This window comes from Pristiophorus japonicus, chromosome 8 (assembly GCF_044704955.1).
Source record: "Pristiophorus japonicus isolate sPriJap1 chromosome 8, sPriJap1.hap1, whole genome shotgun sequence".
In the NCBI taxonomy this organism is placed as follows: Eukaryota; Metazoa; Chordata; class Chondrichthyes; family Pristiophoridae; genus Pristiophorus; species Pristiophorus japonicus.
Window position 1 is genome coordinate 192,102,069 of NC_091984.1, and position 25,537 is coordinate 192,127,605.

The 25,537-nt window shown below is 43.4% G+C and overlaps 1 protein-coding gene across 1 annotated transcript in view; it reads left to right on the forward strand.

The window, feature by feature from the left end:
- Positions 1-25,537, forward strand: part of rfc5 (replication factor C (activator 1) 5) — an 86,677-nt gene that overhangs the window by 35,771 nt on the left and 25,369 nt on the right. Inside the window, exons 4-6 of the mRNA XM_070887705.1 lie at positions 4,489-4,568; positions 15,938-16,011; positions 16,935-17,094. Coding sequence (XP_070743806.1) covers positions 4,489-4,568; positions 15,938-16,011; positions 16,935-17,094 — 314 coding nt within the window. The remainder of the gene's footprint in view (positions 1-4,488; positions 4,569-15,937; positions 16,012-16,934; positions 17,095-25,537) is intronic.

Consider the following 25,537-nt stretch of genomic DNA (forward strand, 5'->3'; position numbering starts at 1 on the left):
TTTACTGGGCAAGAGATGGGCAAATAGCCCAATCTCGCCTGCGCGAATGTCCTTACTGCGGGGATGTGGAGGATCTGTCAAGAGATATCTTGACAGATTGGAAAAGGTGGTTTTCGGTGCATGCGCATTGCAATCCGAAAATCCGCTTTGGCGAGGCCTTGCTGGGTCCGTACGCATTCCATACGGACCCAGCGAGGCCGGGATTTCTGGCTTTAATTTCAGCTGAAATGTTCTCCTTTTAGAAAGATTATACTCTACATCAATGCAGATATAGTTTATCCTTAAATAAAGGGCCAGGTTTACAGGAGTATTTTACAAAATATCACCTTGAAATTAAAATTTTAAAATAAAGTTAATGGCCCTGAAATCCCGGCTTTGCCGGGTCCATATGGAATACGTACCGACCCAGCGAGGCCTCACAAAAGCCGGTTTTCAGCGCACAATGTCCTGCAGCAAGGACATTCGTGTGAGCGAGATTGGGCTATTTGCCCATTTCTTGCCCAGCAAATGTCCTTCAATCTCTTGCGCCTGGTAAGCAGGCACTTAGCCTACTTTTACTAGCGTAAGAATTTTAAAACACATAAACATAAAATGTAAACACACAATTTTATTTTTAAAAACCTGTCCACTAAGGTAAATTTATTTTAAACCCTATTAAAATACTTTTTTTAAATCCCAAAAGGTTTTTTTTACCAAAACATTTGATTAACTTTAATTTCAATTAATTTTAAAATTGTGAGTTTAAAAAAAATGTTTTATGTTGTGTTTGTGTGTTTTAGTGGGTATTCTCATTGATAGTAATGGGAACTCGGAGATACGGAGCTCCAATTATCAATGAGAATACTGTCCCGTGATTGGTTGTCCAAGCCCATATGACCCCAGCTTCTACGCCCGAACCTTGAAGATGGGGGCGCGCTTCGAAGTGCAGGAAAAGAAGGCCTCCCACCGCAATCTAAGGCGCCTCTCGGACCACCAGTTACTTTCGTAAAAAAATTTCGGGTCGGAGGCGTTCATCCGAAGGAAGCCTCCGACCGGAATATCAGCTACTATGAATTAAATGGGTAAAGTCATTAATCTGGGAAGCATTGGAGATATTACAATTGGCTTAAGCTGGTGTAATGGGAGGGGGAAGGGTAATAATCAGCCAGCATTTCCTTCTTGTCTATTATCCTTTTTACCCCTGCTGAAAGATAGGCATTGGGTGAGAACCGGTTTGGATTCCGCTGCGATATTAATCCAATAACTTGCCAGCATACACCAACTAGACTTTCATATGAAAAATTGCCTTTTAGGCAAGGTATTGGAGGGATGCCAAATACTTGTAAAGCACTGCGTGAGCCAGTGCCTTCAAGAAGAGTTGAACATTTTGGGGGAGGAAAATGTACCTGACTTGTACTTTTAAATAGGTAATCGTAAAAATATTTTTAGTACAGAATTTGTTAAAAGACAATCGAGGTTCTGTAGATAAGATTTTAATAATTAAAGTAAGAACATAAGAAATAGGAGCAGGAGTGGGCCATAAGATCATAGTTGATTTGATCTTGGGCTCAGCTCCATTTCCCTACCCGCTCCCCATAACCCTTCACTCCCTTGTGTCTGTCTACCTCCACCTTTAAATATATTCAATGACCCAGCCTCCACAGCTATCTGGGGCAGAAAATTCAACAGATTTACGAACCTCAGAGAAGAAATTCCTCCTCATCTCAGTTCTAATTGGGTGACCACTTATTCTTAAACTATGCCCCCTAGTTCTACATTCCCCCACGAGTGGAAACATCCTCTATGCATCTACCTTGTCGAGCCTCCTCAGTATCTTACATGTTTCAATAAGGTCACCTCTCATTCTCATAACTCCAATAAGTATAGGCCCAACCTGCTCAACCTTTCTTCATACGTCAATCCCTTCATCTCAGAAATCAACCTAGTGAACCTTCTCTGAACTGCTTCCAATGCAAGTATATCTCCCCTTCAATAAGGAGACCAAAACTGTCGCAGTACTCTAGGTGTGGTCTCACCAATATCCTGTACAGTTGGATTTTATACTTGATCCCCCTTGCAATAAAGGCCAACATTCCATTTGCCTTCCTGATTGCTTGCTGTACTTGCATACTAACTTTTTGTGTTTCGTGCACAATGACCCCCAGGTTTTGCATTTTGTAATATCTCTCCATTTAAATCATCATTTGCTTTTTTTATTTTTTCTGCCAAAGTGGATAACCTCACACTTTCCCCACATTAGACTCCAACTGCCGAATGTTTGCCCACTCACTTAGCCTGTCTATGTCCCTCTGCAGATCCTTTGTCCCCTCCTCATCGCCAAGAACATGCAGAAATCAAGCGCAGGCACCGAAAAGAGTGTGCAACAAACCAGTCCCACCCACCCTTTCCCACAACGATTATCTGTCCCACCTGTGACAGGGACTGTGACTCTCGTATTGGACTGTTCAGCCACCTAAAGACTCATTTTTAGAGTGGAAGCAAGTCTTCCTCGATTCCGAGGGACTGCCTATGATATATCCCTTCGCAGATTCTTTGTGTCCTCCTCACAACTTGCTTTCCACCCATCTTTGTATCATCAGCAAACTTGGCGACATTACACTCGGTCCCTTCATCCAAGTCATTAATATAGATTGTAAATAGTTAAGGCCCCAGCACTGATCCCTGTGGCACCCTACTAGTTACAGTTTGCCAACCGGAAAATGACCTATTTATCCCGAATCTCTGTTTTATGTTTGTTAGCCAATCCTCTATCCATGTCCGACCCTGTGAACTCTTATCTTGTGCAGTAACCTTTTATGTGGCACCTTATCGAATGCCTTCTGGAAATCCAAATATACCACATCCACTGGTTCCCCCTTATCCACCCTGCTCATTCCATTCTCAAAGAACTGCAGCAAATTTGTCGAACATGATTTCCCTTTCATAAAACCATGCTGACTCTACTTGACTGCATTAAATTTTCCAAATATCCTGCTACTGCTTCCTTAACAATGGACTCCAGCATTTTTCCAACAACAGATGTTGGCTAACTGGTCTGTAGTTTCCTGCTTTCTGTCTCCCTCTTTTAAATAGGGGCGTTACATTTGCGGTTTTCCATTCTGCTGGGACCTCTCCAGAATCCAGGGAATTTTGGTAGATTGCAACCAATGCATCCACTATCTCTGCAACCACTTCCTTTAAGACCCTAGGATGCAGGCCATCAGGTCCAGGGGACTTGTCCACCTTTATTTTACCGAGTACTTTTTCTTTAGTGATAGTGATTGCATTAAGTTCCCCCCTCCCTATAGTCCCTTGATTATCTATTTTTGGGATGTCTTTAGTGTCTTCTACCGTGAAGACAGCTACAAATAAGACCTAGATTAAAAGGGATACTGTATTTTAAACTATACTTTGTTAAACATCATGAATTGTCTTATTAGTAGAAACAATCCTATTCATCTGATAACAGTTTTCAAACCCCAGTGTGTGAAATTTTCATTATCTTTAATGATATTAACTGCACATACACTTAATCACAGATCCTGGTTCTGTTCCAACCTTTAGAATCCAAATACATTTAGAGCTCTTTCAAGGCTGATTATTTTGAGCAGATCCAAAATTGGAGTAGAAAATAATTATTTTCAAAACTTAATTTAGTAATACAAAATCTTCACTGATAAAATTGCCACTTCTATGTTTAATTTCTATAACTGAACAAAATCTCATGAAAATCCATGTTCAGATAACCTGCACGATACTGTGCAGTTCATAACTTTCCAGCAAGTCAGTATAGCCAAGAAACATGTTGATTTAAAAACACCTGCCTGCATAAGCCACAGAAATAAGCACCTACATAAGGATTAAGCACTATTACCTAATCTAATGGTAATGTATATAGTTGGTGCAAGTGCTGTCCATAATATGACCATTTGTGGGGCAGCACCAGTGAATTCTGCAGTAGAAATTATTTCCTTCCATTCAATAGAAAATCATAGTGTTACTATGTTGTCACTAAGCATATCTAGCATACTGATACTTTGTTATGGGAGAAATTGTACTTAAGCCAATAGTTTAATGTGCTGATATGCTGCTTATGTGCTACTGAAATTGCTCCCAGTCACAAGTACTTCATTGTGCCTGCTGAGATAATTTTGAGCTATACAACATTTCAATCAGTGGGTGTTTTTCCACAGTTCAAAAGTTTCATAGTCCACCCTTCCACTTTACTCCTGTTTTAGTGATAACACTGGCCCAGGTGCAGTGATTTTGTTGTTCTGTTGCAACAGTAATAATGAAAATTGGGAGAATTCGTGTTTCTTTGATAATGGAATAATGATCTAAAAATGGCACTGATTTTTCTTTGTGTACATTTACTTTATTTACCAACATCAGGGTTGCTTAAGAAGTAGTGTATACTTTAATAATTATCTGTATGCCAATTAAAAGGGTTACTCTTTATTTATCATGAAGCCATTTCAGACTGTTACATTATTGATTTTTTTTCTGCAGCTGAATGCCTCTGATGACCGAGGTATTGACACGGTGCGCGGACCTATACTGAACTTTGCCAGTACCAGAACCATTTTCAAGTAAGTACTACTTTGTTTTCAGTTCATAAAGAAAAGTTTATTTTCATTCGTTCATGGAACGTGGGCGTCACTGGCAAGGCCAGCATTTATTGCCCATCTTTAACTGCCCTTGAGAAAGTGGTGGTGAGCAGCCTTCTTGAATCGCTGCAGTCCGTGTGATGAAGGAACTCCCACAGTGCTGTTTGGGAGGGAGTTCCAGGATGTTCACCCAGCGACAATGTAGGAACGGCGATGTACTTCCAAGTCAGGATGATGGGGTACTTGCAGGAGATAGTGTTATCATGCGCCTGCTGACCTTGTCCTTCTAGGTGGTAGAGGTTGCGAGTTTAGGTGGTGCTGCCAAAAAAGCCTTTCCGAGTTACTACAGTGCAGATGGTACACACTGCAGCCACGGTGCGCCAGTGGTGGAGGGAATGAATGTTTAAGGTGGTGGATGGGGTGCCAATCAAGCGGGCTACTTTGTCCTGGATGATGTCGAGCTTCTTGAGTGTTGCACTCATCCAGGCAGGTGGAGAGTATTCCATCACACTCTAGACTTGTGCCTTGTAGATGGTGGAAAGACTTTGGGGAGTCTGGAGGAGAGACACACGCTGCAGAATACCCAGCCTCTGACCTGCTCTGTTGCCACAGTATTTATGTGGTTGGTCCAGTTAAGTTTCTGTTCAATGATGAACCCCGCCCCCCCCCCCGCCCAGGATGTTGATGGTGGGGGATTCAACGATGGCAATTACCAACAGCGTTGCATTAGATACAGATAGCAGTACAGTGATGATGATCCTAATATTACATAAGAACATAAGAAATAGGAGCAGGTTTAGACCATTTGGCCTCTTGAGCCTGCTCCGCCATTCAATAAGATCATGGCTGATCTGATCTTGGCCTCAACTCCACTTCCCTGCCTGCTGCCCGTAACCCTTGACTCCCTTATCATTCAAAAATCTCTCTATCTCCACTTTAAATATATTCAATGACCCAGCCTCCACAGCTCTCTGGGGTAGAGAATTCCAAAGATTCCACAACCCTAAGAGAAGAATTTCCTCCTCATTTCCGTTTTAAATAGGCAACCCCTTATTGTGAAATTATGCCCCCTAGTTCTAGATTCCCCGATGAGGGGAAACGTCCTCTCTGCATCTACCCTGTCAAGCCCCCTCAGAATCTTATACATTTCAATAAAATTACCTTGCGTTCTTCTAAACTTCAATGAGTATAAGCCCAACCTGCTCAAACTTTCTTCATAAGACAACCCCTTCATCTCCGGAATCAACCTCGTGAACCTTCTCTGAACGGTCTCCAATGCAAGTATATCCCTCCTTAAATAAGGAGACCAAAACTGTACGCAGTACTCCAGGTGTGGTCTCACCAACGCTCTGTAAAGTTGTACCAGGACTTCCCTACTTTTATACTCCATCCCCCTAAAGGCCAACATTCCATTTGACATCCTAATTACTTGCTGTACCTGCATGCTAACTTTTTGTGGTTCGTGTATAAGGACCCCCAGATCCATCTGTTCTTCAGAATTTTGTTTATCGCTCCCCAATTAAATAATAATTAGCTTTTTTATTTTTCCTACCAAAGTGGATAACCTCACATTTTCCCACACAATACTCCATCTGCCAATTTTTTTCCCACTCACTTAGCCTATCTATATCCCTTTGCAGATTCTTTGCATGCTCCTCACAACTTACTTTCCCATCTATCTTTGTATCATCAGCAAATTTGGCTACATTACACACGATCCCTTCATTCAAGTCATTACTATAGATTGTAAATACTTGAGACTCCAGCACTGATCCCTGTGGCACCCCATTAGTTACAGTTTGCCAACTGGAAAATTACCCATTTATCATGACTCTCAAGGTTTTCTGTTAGTTCGCCAATCCTCTCTTCATGCTAATATATTACCCCCAACCCCATGAGCTCTTAACATAGAAACATAGAAAATAGGTGCAGGAGTAGGCCATTCAGCCCTTCGAGCCTGCACCACCATTCAATATGATCATGGCTGATCATGCAACTTCAGTACCCCATTCCTGCTTTCTCTCCATACCCATTGATTCCTTTAGCCATAAGGGCCACATCTAACTTTTGAATATATCTAACGAACTGGCCTCAACAACTTTCTGTGGTAAGAGAATTCCACAGGTTCACAATTCTCTGAGTGAAGAAGTTTCTCCTTATCTTGGTCCTAAATGGCTTACCCCTTATCCTTCGACTGTGACCCCCGGTTCTGGACTTCCCCAACATCGGGAATATTCTTCCTGCATCTAACCTGTCCAATCCCGTCAGAATTTTATATGTTTCTATGCGATCCCCTTTCATTCTTCTAAATTCCAGTGAATATAAGCCTAGTCGATCCTGTCTTTCTTCATATGTCAGTCCTGCCATCCCGGAAATCAGTCTGTTGAACCTTCGCTGCACCCCCCTCAATAGCAAGAATGTCCTTCCTCAGATTAAGAGACCAAAACTGTACGCAATATTCAAGGTGTGGCCTCACCAAGGCCCTGTACAACTGCAGTAAGACCTCCCTGCTCCTATACTCAAATCCTCTCGATATGAAGGCCAACATGCCATTTGCCTTCTTCACTGCCTGCTGTACCTGCATGCCAACTTTCAGTGACTGATGTACCATGATACCCAGGTCTCGTTGCACCTCCCCTTTTCCTAATCTGTCACCATTCAGATACTATTCTGCCTTCCTGTTTTTGCCATTAAAGTGGATAACCTCACATTTATCTACATTATACTGCATCTGCCATGCATTTGCCCACTCACCCAACCTGTCCAAGTCACTCTGCAGCCTCTTAGCATCCTCCTCACAGCTCACACTGCCACCCAGCTTAATGTCATCTGCAAGCTATGAAGATCTTAGCTTGTGCAGTAACCTTTTATGTGGCACCTTATCGAATGCCTTCTGGAAATCCAAATACATGACATCTGCTGGCTCCCCTTTATTCACCCTGCTCGTTAAATCCTCAAAGAACTCCAGCAAATTTGTTAAACATGATTTCCCTTTCATAAAACCATGCTGACTCTGCTTGACTGTATGATGATTTTCTAAATGTCCTGCTACTATTTCCTTAATAATAGACTCCAGCATTTTCCCAATGACATATCTGAGGCTAACTGGTCTATAGTTTCCGGCTTTCTGTCTCCTCCTTTTAAACCGCTGGGACCTCTCCATTAAGGAAGAAATAGCGGGACATCTAGATAGGAATAGTGCAATCAAGCTAACGCAACATGGATTCATGAAGGGGAAATCATGTTTAACTAATTTACTGGAATTCTTTGAGGATATAACGAGCATGGTGGATAGAGGTGTACCGATGGATGTGGTGTATTTAGATTTCCAAAAGGCATTCGATAAGGTGCCACACAAAAGGTTACTTCAGAAGATAAAGGTACGCGGAGTCAGAGGAAATGTATTGGCATGGATCGAGAATTGGCTGGCTAACAGAAAGCAGAGAGTTGGGATAAATGGGTCCTTTTCGGGTTGGAAATCGGTGGTTAGTGGTGTGCCACAGGGATCGGTGCTGGGACCACAACTGTTTACAATATACATAGATGACCTGGAAGAGGGACAGAGTGTAGTGTAACAAAATTTCCTTGTGCATGAAACTCTTTTCTTGTGCATGAATCCCAAAAAGTTAGTTTGCAGGTGCAGCAGGTAATCAGGAAGGCGAATGGAATGTTGGCCTTCATTGCGAGAGGGATGGAGTACAAAAGCAGGGAGATCCTGCTGCAACTGTACAGGGTATTGGTGAGGCCGCACCTGGAGTACTGCGTGCAGTTTTGCTCACCTTACTTAAGGAAGGATATACTAGCTTTGGAGGGGTTACAGAGACGATTCATTAGGCTGATTCTGGAGATGAGGGGTTTACCTGATGATGATAGATTGAGTAGACTGGGTCTTTACTCGTTGGAGTTCAGAAGAATGAGGGGTGATCTTATAGAAACATTTAAAATCATGAAAGTGATAGACAAGATAGAGGCAGAGAGGTTGTTTCCACTGGTCGGGGAGACTAGAACTAGGGGACACAGCCTCAAAATACGGGGGAGCCAATTTAAAACCGAGTTGAGAAGGAATTTCTTCTCCCAGAGGGTTGTGAATCTGTGGAATTCTCTGCCCAGGGAAGCAGTTGAGGCTAGCTCACTGAATGTATTCAAATCACAGATAGATAGATTTTTAACTAATAAGGGAATTAAGGGTTATGGGGAGCGGGCAGGTAAGTGGAGCTGAGTCCACGGCCAGATCAGCCATGATCTTGTTGAATGGCGGAGCAGGCTCGAGGGGCTAGATGGCCTACTCCTGTTCCTAATTCTTATGCTTATGTAGAGTCCAGGGAGTTTTGGTAGATTACAACCAATGCATCCACCATCTCTGCAGCCACTTCTTTTAAGGCCCTACGATGCAGATCATCAAGTCCAGGGGACTTGTCCACCTTTAGTCCCATTAGTTTGCATAGTACTTTTTCTCTAGTGATAGTGATTGTTTTAAGTTTCCCCCCTCCTAACAACCCCTTGATTATTAATTATTGGGATGCTTTTAGTGTCTTCTACCGTGAAGACCAATGCAAAATATTAGTTCAAAGTCTCTGCCTTTTCTGTTTCCATTATTAATTCCCCAGTCTCGTCCTCTAACGGACCAATGTTTACTTTAGCTACTCTCTTCCTTTTTTTTATACCTGTAGAAGCTCTTACTGTCTGTTTTTATATTTCTTGCTAGTTTATTGTCATAAACTACACTCTCCTTTTTTTAGTCGTCCTTTGCTGGTTTCCAAAGGTCTCCCAAACCTCAGGCCTTCCACTATTCTTTGCAACATTGCATGCCTTTGTTTTCAATTTGATACCAGCCTTAACTTCCTTAGTTCATCCTTCACTTAGTCTTTCTTTCTCACTGGAATATATCTTTGCTGAGAGTTATGAAATATCTCCTTAAATGTTTGCTACTGCACATCTACATTCTTACCCTTTAATCTATTTTCCCAGTCCACTTGAGCCAATTCTGTCTTCATACCTTTGTAATTGCCTTTATTTAAGTTCAGGACACTAGTTTGAGACCCAAGTTTCTCACCCTCAAACTGAATTTGAAATTCTAATATGCTATGATCACTCTTTCCTTACTATGAGATCATTAATTAATCTTATCTCATTACATATTACCAGATCTAAAATAGCCTGCTCCTTGGTTAGTTACACAACATATTGTTCTAAGAAACCATCCCGAATACACTCTTATGAACTCATCCTCAAGGCTACCTTTGCCAATTTGATTTGTCCAATCAACATGAAGATTAAAATCACCCATGATTATTGCCGTACCTTTCTTACAAGCCTCCATTATTTCTTGATTTATACTCTGCTACAGTGTAGCTACTGTTGGGGCCTATAGACTATAGGCTATAGGATCCTGAAAATCCCCTGGAAGGATAGACGCACCAATGTCAGTATTCTCGATCAGGCCATCATCCCCAGCATCAAAGCACTGACTACACTTGACCAGCTCAATTGGGCGGGCCACATTGTCCGCATGCCCGATACAGGACTCCCAAAGCAAGCACTCTACTCGGAACTCCTACACAGCAAGCGAGTCCCAGGTGGGCGGAGGAAACATTTCGAGGACACCCTCAAAAGCCTCCGTGATAAAGTGCAACATCCCCACCAATACCTAGGAGTCCCTGGCCAAAGACTGCCCTAACTGGAGGAAGAGCATCCGGGAGGGTGCTGAGCACCTCAAGTCTCGTCGCTGAGAGCATGCAGAAACCAAACGCAGGCAGCGGAAGGACCGTGTGACAAACCAGAATCCCCACCCACCCTTTCCTTCAACGACTGTCTGTCCCACCTGTGACAGAGACTGTAATTCCCGTATTGGACTGTACAGACACCTGAGAACTCACTTTGAGTGGAAGCAAGTCTACCTCGATTTCGAGGGACTGCCTATGATGATGATGATTGACTACTCCCACCAGTGACTTCTTTCCTTTATTATTTCTTATCTCCACCCAAATTGATTCTACATCTTGATCTTCTAAGCCATTATCTTTTGTCACTACTGCACTGATCTCATCCTTTATTAACAGAGCTACCCCACCTCCTTTTCCTTTCAGCCTATCCTTTCGAAATGGCAAATACCCCTGAATATTCAGCTCCCAGCCTTGGTCATCTTGCAACCACGTCTCTGTAATGGCTATCAGATCAGATACCCATTTATTTCTATTTGTGCCATCAACTCATCTATCTTGTTACGAATGCTGCGTGCATTCAGGTGAAGAGCTTTTAATTTTGTCTTTTTACCATTTTTTCCTACTCTGACCCCACTTTCTGATGCACTCTTATGTTTATATGCTCTGTCCCTTCCTGTCACACTCTGGTTATCGTTACCATGCACTATCGCCTTCTCCTTTCTTTTTCATAGAATCATAGAAATTTACAGCACGGAAGGAGACCATTTCGGCCTATCATGTCCGTGCTGGCCGACCAATAGTAATCCAGCCTAATCCCACTTTCCAGCTCTTAGTCCGTAGCCTTGTAGGTTACGGCACTGTAATGTGGTGACCTGAATTGCTCCAGCTGCGGCCTAACCAGTGTTTATACAGTTCAAGCATAACCTCCTTGCTCTTGTATTCCATGCCTCGACTAATAAAGGCAAGTATTCCATATGCCTTCTTAACCACCTTATCTACCTGGCCTGCTACCTTCAGGGATCTGTGGACCTGCACTCCAAGGTCCCTTTGTTCCTCTACACTTTTCAGTGTCATACCATTTAATGTGTGTTCCCTTGCTTTGTTAGACCTCCCCAGATGCTTTACCTCACACTTATGCGGATTGAATTCCATTTGCCATTGTTCTGCCCATCTGACCAATACATTGATATCTTCCTGCAGTCCGCAGCTTTCTTCTTCATTATCAACCACGCAGCCTATTTTAGTGTCATCTGCAAACTTCTTAATCATACCCCCAACATTCAAGTCCAAGTCCTTGATATATACCACAAAAAGCAAGGGGCCCAGTGGAACCCAACTGGATGCAGCCTTCCAGTCACAAAAACACCCATCAACCATTACCCTTTGCTTTCTGCCTCTCAGCCAGTTTTGGATCCAACTTGCCACTTTGTCCTGGATCCCATGAGCTACTACTTTCGTGCCTAGTTTGTCATGTGTGACCTTATCAATAGTTTTGCTAAAATCCATATACACTACATCATATGCACTGCCCTCATAGACCTTCCTGGTAATCTCCTCGAAAAATTCAATCAAGTTAGATTTTTTAATCTGGGGGAAACTGATTCTTCTCTTTCCCCCCCCCCCCCCCCCCCCACTATTTAGTTTAAAGCCCTATCTGCAGCCCTAGTTATTCGATTCACCAGGACACTGGTCCCAGCTTGGTTCAAGTGAAGCCCGTCCCGACGGAACAGCTCCCTCTTATCCCAGTACTGGATCTCTGTGATCTTATTTACCCTATGCAAATTTGCCTGTGGCTCAGGTCATAATCCAGAGATTATTACCTATATGGTTCTACTTTTTAACTTAGCCCCTAGCTGCTCATACTCCCTCAGCAGAACCTCTTTCTTTGTCCTACCTATATCGTTTATACCTACATGGACTACGACAACTGGATCTTTCCCCTCCCACTCCAAGGGCTCAAAATTGGCCCACCCCTTTTTTCGGCGCACTCACCAGAGATGCGGCGACTTTGTGAGCTGAAAAAGGCGGCGAGAAAATGTCCCCCGATTCTGGCCGCTGTGTTGCCTCTCCCAGGGCTTGGTGTGGCATAGCCAGTCGATTGGGGAGCAGAGCTAGGGCCCTGTGCGAGAAACAGTGCCGGCAGCTCTCCACATGCGCATTGGAGTGTATGCGCATGCGCAGTCAACATTCGTCAACATTCCTCACTTCTTTAAACAAAAAGTACCAGGCAAGACATCCTTAAGCTGAGTAGGAACAGGAGTGGGGTCAGACAGAGAGGATTCTTTCGGAAGGGATTGGAGCTGGGGCTGAGATAGGGCACCCTGGGACTGGAATCGGGACTTGCTGCGTCGCTGTTCCTGGACTGGAGATGAAGGTAGGGTAGGACTTACTTACTTCTGTTGCACCGGCCGGCCTGCTGACTTCGTGGGCCGAGTTTTGATATGAAGGTACGACTTAGTTTTATTTTTTATTTCTTCTTGAATGTTTTTATGTCTTCTTGAATGCTTACTACTTGTTGTGCTTTGTTTAGTGCTTTGCCAGGTCCTCTCCGCTTCCCTTCCCGCCCTTATCTCTGGCCGAATGGTCTCCGATGTACCGACCTGCGCTGATTTCTTAACTCTCCACAAGGGTTTTTGTGGCCACATACGCTGGCCTAAGTTAGTTTGGAGTAACTATTAGCTGTCCAAAGTGGCTTAAATGGCCAAAACGTGTGTACGTGGCTCGTAACAACCCCTTTTTAAAAAAACACTAAACTAAAAAAAATCCTAACTAACTCACTTACACTGGTGCAAATTGAATGTCCAAAAAAAGGGATTTTTAAGATACTCCAGAAAAAGTTGCTCCAAAAAAAAACGGAGTAATTCCTGGCCAACTTTGAGCCCCAAGTTCCGCTCCAGCCCAGAGGGAATGTCCTTAACCCTGGGACTCATGCTCTTGGCTGCAGAGAACAATATCTATCCCCCTAACTATACTGTCTCCAACCACTACAACATTTCTTTTTACTCTTCTCCCCCCCCCCCCCCCCCCACACTTAAATTGCCCCCTGTACCATGGTGCTGTGGTCAGTTTGCTCATCCTATCTGCAGTCCCTGTTCTCGTCCACACACAGAGTAAGAATCTCATACCTGTTGGACAAGAGCAAAGGCTGAGGCACCTCCATCGCTACATTCTGAGTTCCCATATCTGCCTCACTCGTAGTCACACCATCCTGTCCCTGACCACGGACCAAATTTGAATTATTTAACCTAAGAGGTGCGACTCTCTGCTGGAACATAGTGTCCAGGTAACTCTCCCCCTCCCTGATGTGTCGCAGTGTTTGAAGCTTGGACTCCAGCTCATCAACTCTGAGCCGAAGTTCCTCGAGCAGCTAACATTTATTGCACATGTGGTCGCTGTGGATCACACTGGTGTCCACCAGCTCCCACATGCTGAGCTGCAACACATCGCCTACCCTGCCATCTCTAAATTATTTTATTTAATTAATTAAGTTTTATGAGGTGTACCGAAAGAAACAGCAAGTAACTTTGGTTGAGCTTTGCTTGAGATTTAAAATCACTGAAAATTACTTTTTTTGTTTTTTAAAAAAAAAAACTATACTGACCCATCTACTAGTTTTATTGGTGTACACTAGTCAGTTTCTTTAGTAAATTAAATATTGCCATACTCTCCTTATCTCCTGAAGGTTGTGACTGGGGTATAGTGTCACTGGCCCAATGGTGTAAGCTTTAGTGGGCATTCTTCATGTGTAAGCCTGGAGACTAAGTGTCAGTTATGGCTGGCTATTTGCTATATGGTCCTCTGTGAATTCTGCCCTTACCCAACATCTACATATGCGCTTGCAGTAGAGACCATTGACAAATATTCAAAGCAGGAACTCTGCTAAGTATACTTTATCCTCAATGGTAGTTAAAGTGCCCCATATCACAGTCCTATCTGAATTTGGTAAATCAACATAGTTTAGGGATCAAAATCTGGGACCTTGTTCTGAATGACTCAGTATCACACCATGTGATGCATTCATTCATTGAGCAACTGAAGGATCTCCACCAGGAGTTGTATTCATGCAAAGTTGGCACTGGTACCTGATAGTTTGCTTTTCCTAATCACAGCTGCAACATCGCTTAGACGTGGGGTTAGTGTTTCAGCTGGTTAGGTTACAGTTTAAGTTTCTGATAAAACTCACTTGCACAATCACAGACATAAAATCTTGCATGTGCAATCGGGCAGCGTAATAGAATGTAATTGTTTATTTTTTTCTTTCCATTAAAAGTATTCATCAATGTATTTAAGAGTGGTAACCTGGTGCAGTTTTATTCATACAGCTGAAAATGGGTTTAATTACCAAAACTAAGCATTTTTAATAAGTGTCTAGTCCTCCACCTGTGAGTAATCTGATTTAAAATCACTGAAAATTACTTTTTTTTAAAAAAGACTACACTGAGCTATCTACTAGTTTCATTGGTGTATACTAGTCAGTTTCTTAGTAAATTAAATATTTGTTGATTTTTAAAAAAAAAACATTTAAAATGTGCCTACTAGTGCCTGTGAATGAGCGCAATTTGAAGAGCCTTCCCTAACCAGTGGAATCTCACAATATCGACCTAGAGGCGTGGCCAGTTGTGTGGGCAGAGCCTGATATGGGCAAATTAAATCTTAAACCAAACGCAAGTAGTTTTGGTGTAACTTGCGTTTAAAATTCCCTGATCTTCTGTGCTTGTTTCAGCAAATTTTGCCCAGATTGCGCTGATATTACTAGCGGAAACTCTATCCCAGGGAATTTATTTTGTTGCATCTGTAGTTTTATAATGCACCAAATGGTGAGAAATGTTTGCAACAATGCTACAAGTTTGAAATACGGTAACTAATTGTAATGGGTCTGCTATTGAGCACTTATGTAATTTCCCCCCAGCCTATAACTGATGATGTAGTTATGCAACTAAATATTTTAATTTATATTGAAATAATTATTGCTTGTCTTTGACATCGAGTCCTGACATTTTTCACTGCTTCAGGCTGTTTTGTAAATGTATTCGAATAGATAGACTGTACTCCTTAAAATGGGGGTGGGGGGGAAAGACTTGGAGCTTCAGGTTTCGTGGCTTGTCTTGCTTTTGGATTTCTCCTTTGCTTAATTTACTTGAATATTCTAATTGTTTTGAGTTACTGATATAACTTCAATGACCAGCTGCCTAGCCTAGTGGATAATTACCCTGCCTGACGTAATACTGAGCCATACAGACCAGATGGGTCCCAGGTTTGATCCTCTGCTGTGAACTAATAGCATCCTGGGTAGCAATAGGGTTGCTCCAGTTGTACTTAATTTTGGGGGCTTGGAAAAGGGAGGGAGGGGGAAATTGGTTAAGCTTCCCAATCCTGATTGACCCCTTCTGATAAGTGCACATGTCGGAATGTTGAGCAGGTGCCTACTCAGATTTGAGCAGAATGCTGACGCACTCAACTAGGCTCACATGAAGAATGACCACTTCTTCACTGATTATGATTATTTATGTCATCCAGCAACTATTTTTTTATTATTTTTAAGATGTCTGTTGTCCACCTTAAGTTCCAGCAATTCCCTCTTGTGTGATTGAATACCCAGAATAATGATTTAGAGCTCATTAATTGAGTGTTATCATCCTTGAACCTGTCACAAGAAAAGATTCAATGATTTTTAATTTTATTTTCCAGAAAAGGTTTTAAGCTTGTAATCCTAGATGAGGCAGATGCCATGACTCAAGATGCTCAGAATGCTCTCAGAAGGGGTAAGAGCTGGAAGTATTACATTTTAATGGAGGTTAGCCTGTTTCCTAGTTTTGTTTTGTTCTTTTATCTTGCATATGAGAGGAGCACTATTGATGCTACAATTTATGTTTATATTTTCACCTGTTTGCCATAGTGGCAGATCTGCAAAGTAGTGCTTTAGTAACCTCAAAATAAATTAGCCAAAAGTGTTTGGTTTACAGTCGGGTGGAAGGGGGGATGAATTGAACAAGTGCATTGCACTACATCACATCTCATCCTTTCTTGGATATTTATTTGTTTTATTATCTCACCCCCAATCTCGAGATATCGCACACCAATCTCTGATTATAAGTGCAGGGAGGTAACCTGTTTCCAGGTCTCTACTACTGCAGTTCATGAGCTGGTGTTTGATGAATACAACAAAAAAATTTAAGATGACTGTTTCGTTTAAATTTCAGTTTTGGCTCCCCTCCCTGTTGGGTAGCCCTAGCTTTGCTTGTTTACTTCCATGGCAACAACAATTTACTGTGCTCATTCTGCGCCACACTGCCCCCAAGCTTCTTATTTTTAGCTACAAGTCTGGACGTTTAAAATGCAGAAATGGGACTTGGATGCTTTCAATTATACAGCATCCCTTCATGGACTACTCAAATAGAACTGAAATTATTAAAAATGTGCATAATACTATTGTTTAGCATGTACTGAGTTTCTCTATAAACTTTAATTAGTGTATTTGTATTTAATCTTGTGAAAATTGACTCTTCAAAAGAGCTATGATTGGGTGTTATATTAGTTATATTTAAAATAGCAACTTATTTTTAGAAGATGTAAAAGAATATTTTCTTTCAAACATTTAAATGCAGTCAAAAACATTGTCTTGCCTACTGCATGTACTGTTTTCCCACATTCCTAACTCAAAAATAATTCATTGTTTGTTGTGCAGTTATTGAGAAATTTACAGAAAATACCAGGTTTTGCCTGATCTGTAACTACTTGTCAAAGATCATCCCTGCTTTACAGTCTCGATGTACTAGGTTCCGCTTTGGACCGCTGACACAAGAACAGATGATTCCAAGATTGGAATTTGTCATCCAGGAAGAAAAGTGAGTCTCTTAATAGTACTGTCCCACATATAACTGTAAAAAAATTAAGGGAGAAATTATACTGTCCAATGCACTTTTAATATAATTTCCATCCATTTTTGCAGTCAATCAATCAATGAAATCTGTTATCTGGCAGAGACATGCAAGAGACATTTTAGCAGAGATTATTTTAAAAATCTGTTGGGTTCATTTTTTTCTCTTTCCTTTTTCGCAGTAGCTATTTGTACTAAGTCTCCCTTCTGCGCATGCGTGTCCCGACGCATGCGCACAACAAGAGTTAGTACAAATAGTCTCCGACTCCACCCCCCTCCCCCGGTCTCTCTCTCCCACTCCCCTCTCTGCATGCGCGCATCCGCAGTGCCGATCCATCCTCCGTCGACCACGTTGCCCCCACTGTGCCGAGCCTCCGAGCAACCCCAAGCCCTGAGCAGCCCCGCAACACCACATTGCCTTCACTGCGGCTCTGAGGCCCGGGCAGTACTGAGCCTCTGATCCATCTGGCCCCAAGAGGGCCCTCGGGAGGCCGAGAGCGGCAGCGGGCGGCCGAGAGCAGAGCTGAAGAAGCGGCGGGCGAGCGAGAGCAGGGCTGGAGAAATGGCAGGTGGCCGAGAGCAGGGCTGGAGAAGCGGTGGGCGGCCAAGAGTACCGGCGGGGAGAGAAGCAGCAGGCGGCCGAGAAGGGAGTAGAAGAGAGAGACTGAGGTGGGGGGGGGGGGGGAGAAAGAGACTGTGGGGAGAGAGGGAGAGAGGGAGAGAGAAAGGGTGGGGGAGAGAGACTGGGGGAGGAGAGAGTGAGAAAGGTTGGGGGGGAAGAGTGACGAGGGTGGGGGGGATCGGAGGGGAGAGGGAACTCTGGGAAGACGGATCACGTTCTTACAACCCCCTACAAGGGACATCGCTGGAGTGGAAGAAATCCAGAAGTCACGACACTGTCACTATTCACTTCATTCCCAATAAACCTGTTAATAATCCGTACACAATGCCCCATCTATGGTGGGGTGGGGGAGGTGGTTTAAGGTCTTGCACTTGTGCTGGGGTAAGGCACTTTGGCTGGGGGAGGGATGCACTTGCGCTGAGGTATGGCAGTTTGGCTGGGGGAAATATGTGTCCTTTCTGATTCGGAAGTCAAAATGGATCATGTTACAATGTGCAAAGTTAGGCTGGGAGGTTCCATTCACACATTCCAGAGAAACTTCAGGGTGTGGCTTATCCTCCAAGGGGACCAATCAGCAATAGGTTATGTGATAATGGAGAGCCAATCGGAGAAACAGCTGCAATTCAGTTAGTACAAATAGACACATCCTTCCTTTTTCCCACTCTTGCTCTTCACCCAATTGCATTCAATAGTAGCGAAGGTAGACTCCAATCTTATGCAAAGCAGCATTTTTACAACTTCCCAACTTGTACAGTATCTGTAAACTGAAAATCTTTTGTACCCACACGTGTGCTATTAATAAAAATGAAAATACCATTCCAGAAAGATCAAACCATACACCACCATTTCTGTTTACATATATGTTTTTGTAACATTTCAAGAATAAACTGTCTCCTGAAATTGAACGACTTGGAAATCTAACATCACTTCTAGTTTTTAGGTTGGGAGTAGAAGAGCGAGAGAGCTTTCAGCTAAAATGCCACTTAGCTAATGTGTTACTGCAAACTGATTTATTATTTTGTAAAATTAAAAATCGGTCTATGTGCTGTCCCTCAATTTGGTGTCGCTGTAACCATGTTATTCTTTGCTGAGAAGGCAGGTGCCCATGCCTCCACTTAATGGGCCCAAGTTTCCACAAGAAAAAAAACGGGCGCCCCTCCGAGCTGGGCGCCCGTTTTTCGCGCCACAAAGTGCACCTAAAAAAATCCTCGGTATTCTCCACCTACTTGCAGGTCCTCTGGCCCTCGGCGCAGCCAGCACGAGCTGTGGAGGGGCGGAGCCAGGTCCCTGCGCTGAAAACAGTGCCGGGACCTCTGCACATGCGCGCTACAGTGGGCACGCAAGTGCAGGAGCTCCAGGCGCCGAACTGTGTGGGAGGGACCCGAAGCACGCAGCCCCTAGCCCTGGCTGAATGGCCTCACTAGTCTGCGTGAATAAGGCTCCTCCCACGGCCAGCTCCTGCTCCCCCCCCCCCGACCAGACCCGACACTCGCTCCCCGCCTCCGGACCAGACCCGACACCCGCGCCCCCCCGACCGACCCGCGCTCCTGTTCCTGCTCCCCGCCCCCCCGACTGGACCCAACCCGACCTGCGCCCCCGACCCGACCCCCCCCCCCACCACTGGACCCGACCCGACTCCCGCTCCTGGACTGGATCCGACCTGACCTCTCTCTCTCTCTCTCTCTCTCTCTCTCTCTCTCTCCCCCTCTCCCCCTCTCCCCCTCTCTCTCTCTCTCTCTCTCTCTCTCGTTTCCCCCCCCCCCCCCCCCCCTCTCTCTCTCTCTTTCCTCCCGACCCGACGCCACCTACCTGTAAATCTGGTGCTGGGGACGGGCCCTGCCTGAAGTCTCGGGCCGGCCCGTTCAGTCTTCGGTCCCGAAAGGCCTGCCTGAAGCACTTTCACGCAGGTAGGAAGATGGTTTATTTAATCTTTTCTTTGCTTATAAATGTTTATTCAGGTTGGATTTATTTGTATAATATTTGTATAAGTATAAATAAGGATTTATTATAGAATTTAATGACTTCCCTTCCCCCCCACCTCGTTCTGGATGCCTAATTTGTAACCTGCGCCTGATTTTTTAATGTGTAGAACAGGTTTTTTCAGTTCTACAAAAATCTTCACTTGCTCCATTCTACTTTAGTTTGGAGTACGTTTTCACTGTGGAAACTTTCAAATCAGGTGTCAGTGGCTGGACACGCCCCCTTTTGAAGAAAAAATTCTGTTCCAAAGTAGAACTGTTCTACCTGACTAGAACTGCAGAAAAAAAAATGTGGAGAATTGCGATTTCTAAGATAGTCCGTTCTCCACCAGTTGCTCCTAAAAATCAGGCGCAAATCATGTGGAAACTTGAGCCCAATGTGTTCCCAAAGCAGCCTATCAATGATCAAGTTAGAAACAGTTGTATGAACCAAAATGGAGTTCACTGAACTTGAGTAGGCTTTCATGACTCAAATAAAAGCATTGTGCTCAAGTTAAAATACTAGAGTATTGTCCCATTCCATCTTCCCACTAACTAATCAAGTATTCACTCTGTATAAAATGTTGCCACATGAGTACAACTATCCTCCAGCATGAGCGTCATGACCAAAGGAAAATATTTTTAAAATTCTGTAACCAAACCTCCCTTTCTTCGAAAAAAAAAGTTCTGTTGGCTGAGGAAAATTGGGGTTGATGGAGTCTGCAGCCTCATTGACTTCTGATCATTCTTTTAAATATTAATAAACTGTAACTTAAATCATTTGTCTTCAGAGAATAAACTCATACTTGTGATAGTAATGATTTCTAACAACCTACTCTCCACAATGTCTGGCGGAAAATCGATTTTATTAATACCGTAATGAAATTTGAAATATAATTGCATATCAGCACTTAATGATTCAACTTTCTTTCATGTCCCATCCTCGAAGATTTATTTTTCAGGCATATAGATGTGGTTTTCTGGATTATAGAGCTCCACGTGACTCTTTGAAAAAGCTGGGAACTAACTCAACAGAAGCTGTGCTTTTGCAGGACAGGACTGGCCCCTTTTTGTTCATTTGTAGTGCGCCAGCTTCTGTCCTGACTCATCAACAAACTTGCACAGTGAGGGAAAACAAGTGTAAATGCCATTCCACAGTTCTCAGAGTTGAGAGACAAATACACACTGCTGGATTTATAATAATTTCCCTTCTCTGCCTCACCGCCCCCCAAGTTACTTTGCCATCTTTGCTTATTGAATAGAATTAATTTCCAAATAACTTAGCTGGAATTCCATCCAAAGCATATTGATTGTTGACTAGGCCTGGTCTTTAAACAGCAGAATCTGGCATAGAATCTTGCAGCAAAACAGGAGGCCATTTGGCCCATCACACCTGAGCATGATCTTTAAAATGGCTGTCCAATTTAGTCCCACGCCCCAGCTTTTTCCCCATAACCCTGCAAATTAGTTCTCCAAGTACATGTCCAGTTGACTTTTAAAAGTTCCTGTGGAATCTGATTCCATTATTTTTTCAAGTAGTGCATTCCAGATCTTAACAAACCTCATGTGAAAAAATTTCCCCTCTAGATCTTTTGCCAATTATTTTAAATTCATGACCTCTGGTTACCGACCCACTTGCCAGAGGAAACTTTTTCTCCCTATATGCTCTATCAAAACCCCGTATAATTTTGAATAGCTTTATTAGAGTTCTCCTTTTATCTTTTCTGTTCCAAGAAGAACAATCACAGCTTCTCCAATCTCGCCACATAACTGAACTCCCTCATCCCTGGTATCATCCTGGTAAACCTCCTCTGCAACCTCTCCAGGGCCTTGACATCCTTCCTAAAATGTGGTACCAGAAATGTACACAATGAAGTCTAACCAGAGATTTATAAAGGTTTAGCATGACTTCCTTGTTTTTGTAGTCAATGCCTCTATTTACAAAGCCAAGTATGCCATACATGTTCTTATCTGCCTTGCCCTGCCACCTCTCCTGCACCCCCAGGTCCCTCTGCTCCAGTACCTCCCTCAAATTAGTACCATTTACCCAAAGTATATCACTTCACACTTATCCACATTAAATTGTATCTACCATGTGTCTGTCCATTTCACCAGTCTGTTTATGTCCTGAAGCCTGCTACTATCCTTCTCACTATTTACTATGTTGCCAAGTTTTTTACCATCTGCAAACTTCAAAATTATACTCCCGCTACCCAAGGCCAGGTCATCTATATATAACAAGAAAGGCAATGGTCCTAATACCGACTTCTGGGGGATCCCACTGCATACATCTCTCCAGTTAGGAAAATATCTGTTCACTGCCTCCTATTCCTTAGCTAATTTCGTACCCAAGTTACCACCGTCCCTTTAATACCATGTGCTTCTATTTTCTGAATAATTCTGTTATGAGATCTTTTATCAAATGCCCTTTGAAAGTCCATATATACAACATCTATTGCTCTAACTTCATCAACTTTCTCTGTTACTTCATCAAAGAACTGAATCTGGTTAGTCAGACACGGAGACGTGGCTCCAGGATGATCAGGGCTGGGAACTCAACATCCAGGGGTATTCAACATTCAGGAAGGATAGAATAAAAGGAAAAGGAGGTGGGGTAGCATTGCTGGTTAAATAGGAGATTAATGCAATAGTTAGGAAAGACATTAGCTTGGATGATGTGGAATCTATAATGGGTAGAGCTGCAGAACACCAAAGGGCAAAAAACATTAGTGGGAGTTGTGTACAGACCTCCAAACAGTAGTAGTGATGTTGGGGAGGGCATCAAACAGGAAATTAGGGGTGCATGCAATAAAGGTGTAGCAGTTATAATGGGTGACTTTAATATGCACATAGATTGGGCTAACCAAACTGGAAGCAATACGGTGGAGGAGGATTTCCTGGAGTGCATAAGAGATGGTTTTCTAGACCAATATGTCGAGGAACCAACTAGGGGGGAGGCCATCTTAGACTGGGTGTTGTGTAATGAGAGGGGATTAATTAGCAATCTCATTGTGCGAGGCCCCTTGGGGAAGAGTGACCATAATATGGTGGAATTCTGCATTAGGATGGAGAATGAAACAGTTAATTCAGAGACCATGGTCCAGAACTTAAAGAAGGGTAACTTTGAAGATATGAGGCGTGAATTGGCTAGGATAGATTGGCGAATGATACTTAAGGAGTTGACTGTGGATGGGCAATGGCAGACATTTAGAGACCGCATGGATGAATTACAACAATTGTACATTCCTGTCTGGCGTAAAAATAAAAAAGGGAAGGTGGCTCAACCGTGGCTATCTTGGGAAATCAGGGATAGTATTAAAGCCAAGGAAGTGGCATACAAATTGGCCAGAAATAGCAGCGAACCCGGGGACTGGGAGAAATTTAGAACTCAGCAGAGGAGGACAAAGGGTATGATGAGGGCAGGGAAAATGGAGTACGAGAAGAAGCTTGCAGGGAACATTAAGGCGGATTGTAAAAGTTTCTATAGGTATGTAAAGAGAAAAAGGTTAGTAAAGACAAACATAGTTCCCCTGCAGTCAGAATCAGGGGAAGTCATAACGGGGAACAAAGAAATGGCAGACCAATTAAACAAGTACTTTGGTTCGGTATTCACTAAGGAGGACACAAACAACCTTCCGGATATAAAAGGGGTCAGAGGGTCTAGTAAGGAGGAGGAACTGAGGGAAATCTTTATTAGTCGGGAAATTGTGTTGGGGAAATTGATGGGATTGAAGGCCGATAAATCCCCAGGGCCTGATGGACTGTATCCCAGAGTACTTAAGGAGGTGGCCTTGGAAATTGCAGATGCATTGACAGTCATTTTCCAACATTCCATTGACTGGATCAGTTCCTATCGAGTGGAGGGTAGCCAATGTAACCCCACTTTTTAAAAAAGGAGGAAGAGAGAAAACAGGGAATTATAGACCGGTCAGCCTGACCTCAGTAGTGGGTAAAATGATGGAATCAATTATTAAGGATGTCATAGCAGCGCATTTGGAAAATGGTGACATGATAGGTCCAAGTCAGCATGGATTTGTGAAAGGGAAATCATGCTTGACAAATCTTCTGGAATTTTTTGAGGATGTTTCCAGTAAAGTGGACAAAGGAGAAACAGTTGATGTGGTATATTTGGACTTTCAGAAGGCTTTCGACAAGGTCCCACACAAGAGATTAATGTGCAAAGTTAAAGCACATGGGATTGGGGGTAGTGTGCTGACATGGATTGAGAACTGGTTGTCAGACAGGAAGCAAAGAGTAGGAGTAAATGGGTACTTTTCAGAATGGCAGGCAGTGACTAGTGGGGTACCGCAAGGTTCTGTGCTGGGGCCCCAGCTGTTTACATTGTACATTAATGATTTAGACGAGGGGATTAAATGTAGTATCTCCAAATTTGCGGATGACACTAAGTTGGGTGGCAGTGTGATCTGCGAGGAGGATGCTATTAGGCTGCAGAGTGACTTGGATAGGTTAGGTGAGTGGGCAAATGCATGGCAGATGAAGTATAATGTGGATAAATGTGAGGTTATCCACTTTGGTGGTAAAAACAGAGAGACAGACTATTATCTGAATGGTGACAGATTAGGAAAAGGGAAGGTGCAACGAGACCTGGGTGTCATGGTACATCAGTCATTGAAGGTTGGCATGCAGGTACAGCAGGTGGTTAAGAAAGCAAATGGCATGTTGGCCTTCATAGCGAGGGGATTTGAGTACAGGGGCAGGGAGGTGTTGCTACAGTTGTACAGGGCCTTGGTGAGGCCACACCTGGTGTATTGTGTACAGTTTTGGTCTCCTAACTTGAGGAAGGACATTCTTGCTATTGAGGGAGTGCAGCGAAGATTCACCAGACTGATTCCCGGGATGGTGGGACTGACCTATCAAGAAAGACTGGATCAACTGGGCTTGTATTCACTGGAGTTCAGAAGAATGAGAGGGGACCTCATAGAAACGTTTAAAATTCTGACGGGTTTAGACAGGTTAGATGCAGGAAGAATGTTCCCAATGTTGGGGAAGTCCAGAACCAGGGGTCACAGTCTGAGGATAAGGGGTAAGCCATTTAGGACCGAGATGAGGAGAAACTTCTTCACCCAGAGAGCGGTGAACCTGTGGAATTCTCTACCACAGGAAGTAGTTGAGGCCAATTCACTAAATATATTCAAAAGGGAGTTAGATGAAGTCCTTACTACTCGGAGGATCAAGGGGTATGGCGAGAAAGCAGGAAGGGGGTACTGAAGTTTCATGTTCAGCCATGAACTCATTGAATGGCGGTGCAGGCTAGAAGGGCTGAATGGCCTGCTCCTGCACCTATTTTCTATGTTTCTATGACACTATTTGCCTTTAACAAATCAGTGCTGGCTGTCCCTTATTTAACCTATGCTTTTCCAAGTGAGAATTCATTTTGTCCTGGACAGTGATCTCTCGTAGTTTTACCACAACTAACGTTACAATGATTGGCCTGTATATACCAGGGGCCTGAAATTCAGTACTGCTGGAAAGCTGGTGCTTCCCCCATCTTTTTGGGGCAATTAGTGCCGAAATCTTTTCGTGGCTGGGCCATCCCATATTTAGCTCCAAAAGTGAACAAATGGGTTCCGGCGCTAATGAACCCTTCCAAAGTGCTTTTTCAGCGGCGTGGCTGTGTTAATTTGAGCGTCATCACCACTGAGAAATTCAGCATACAGGTAAAGGTTTCTAACGAGCCAGCTGTTCGGCCAGGGTTTACAGCAAGTCCCTGAGGGAGAAGGAGGTTGGAAGGATGGCTGGTGTAAGAGATGCAAGGAAAGTCAACAGGTTCACTGATATGGAGCTGGAGATACTGATGGACGGTGTGGAGG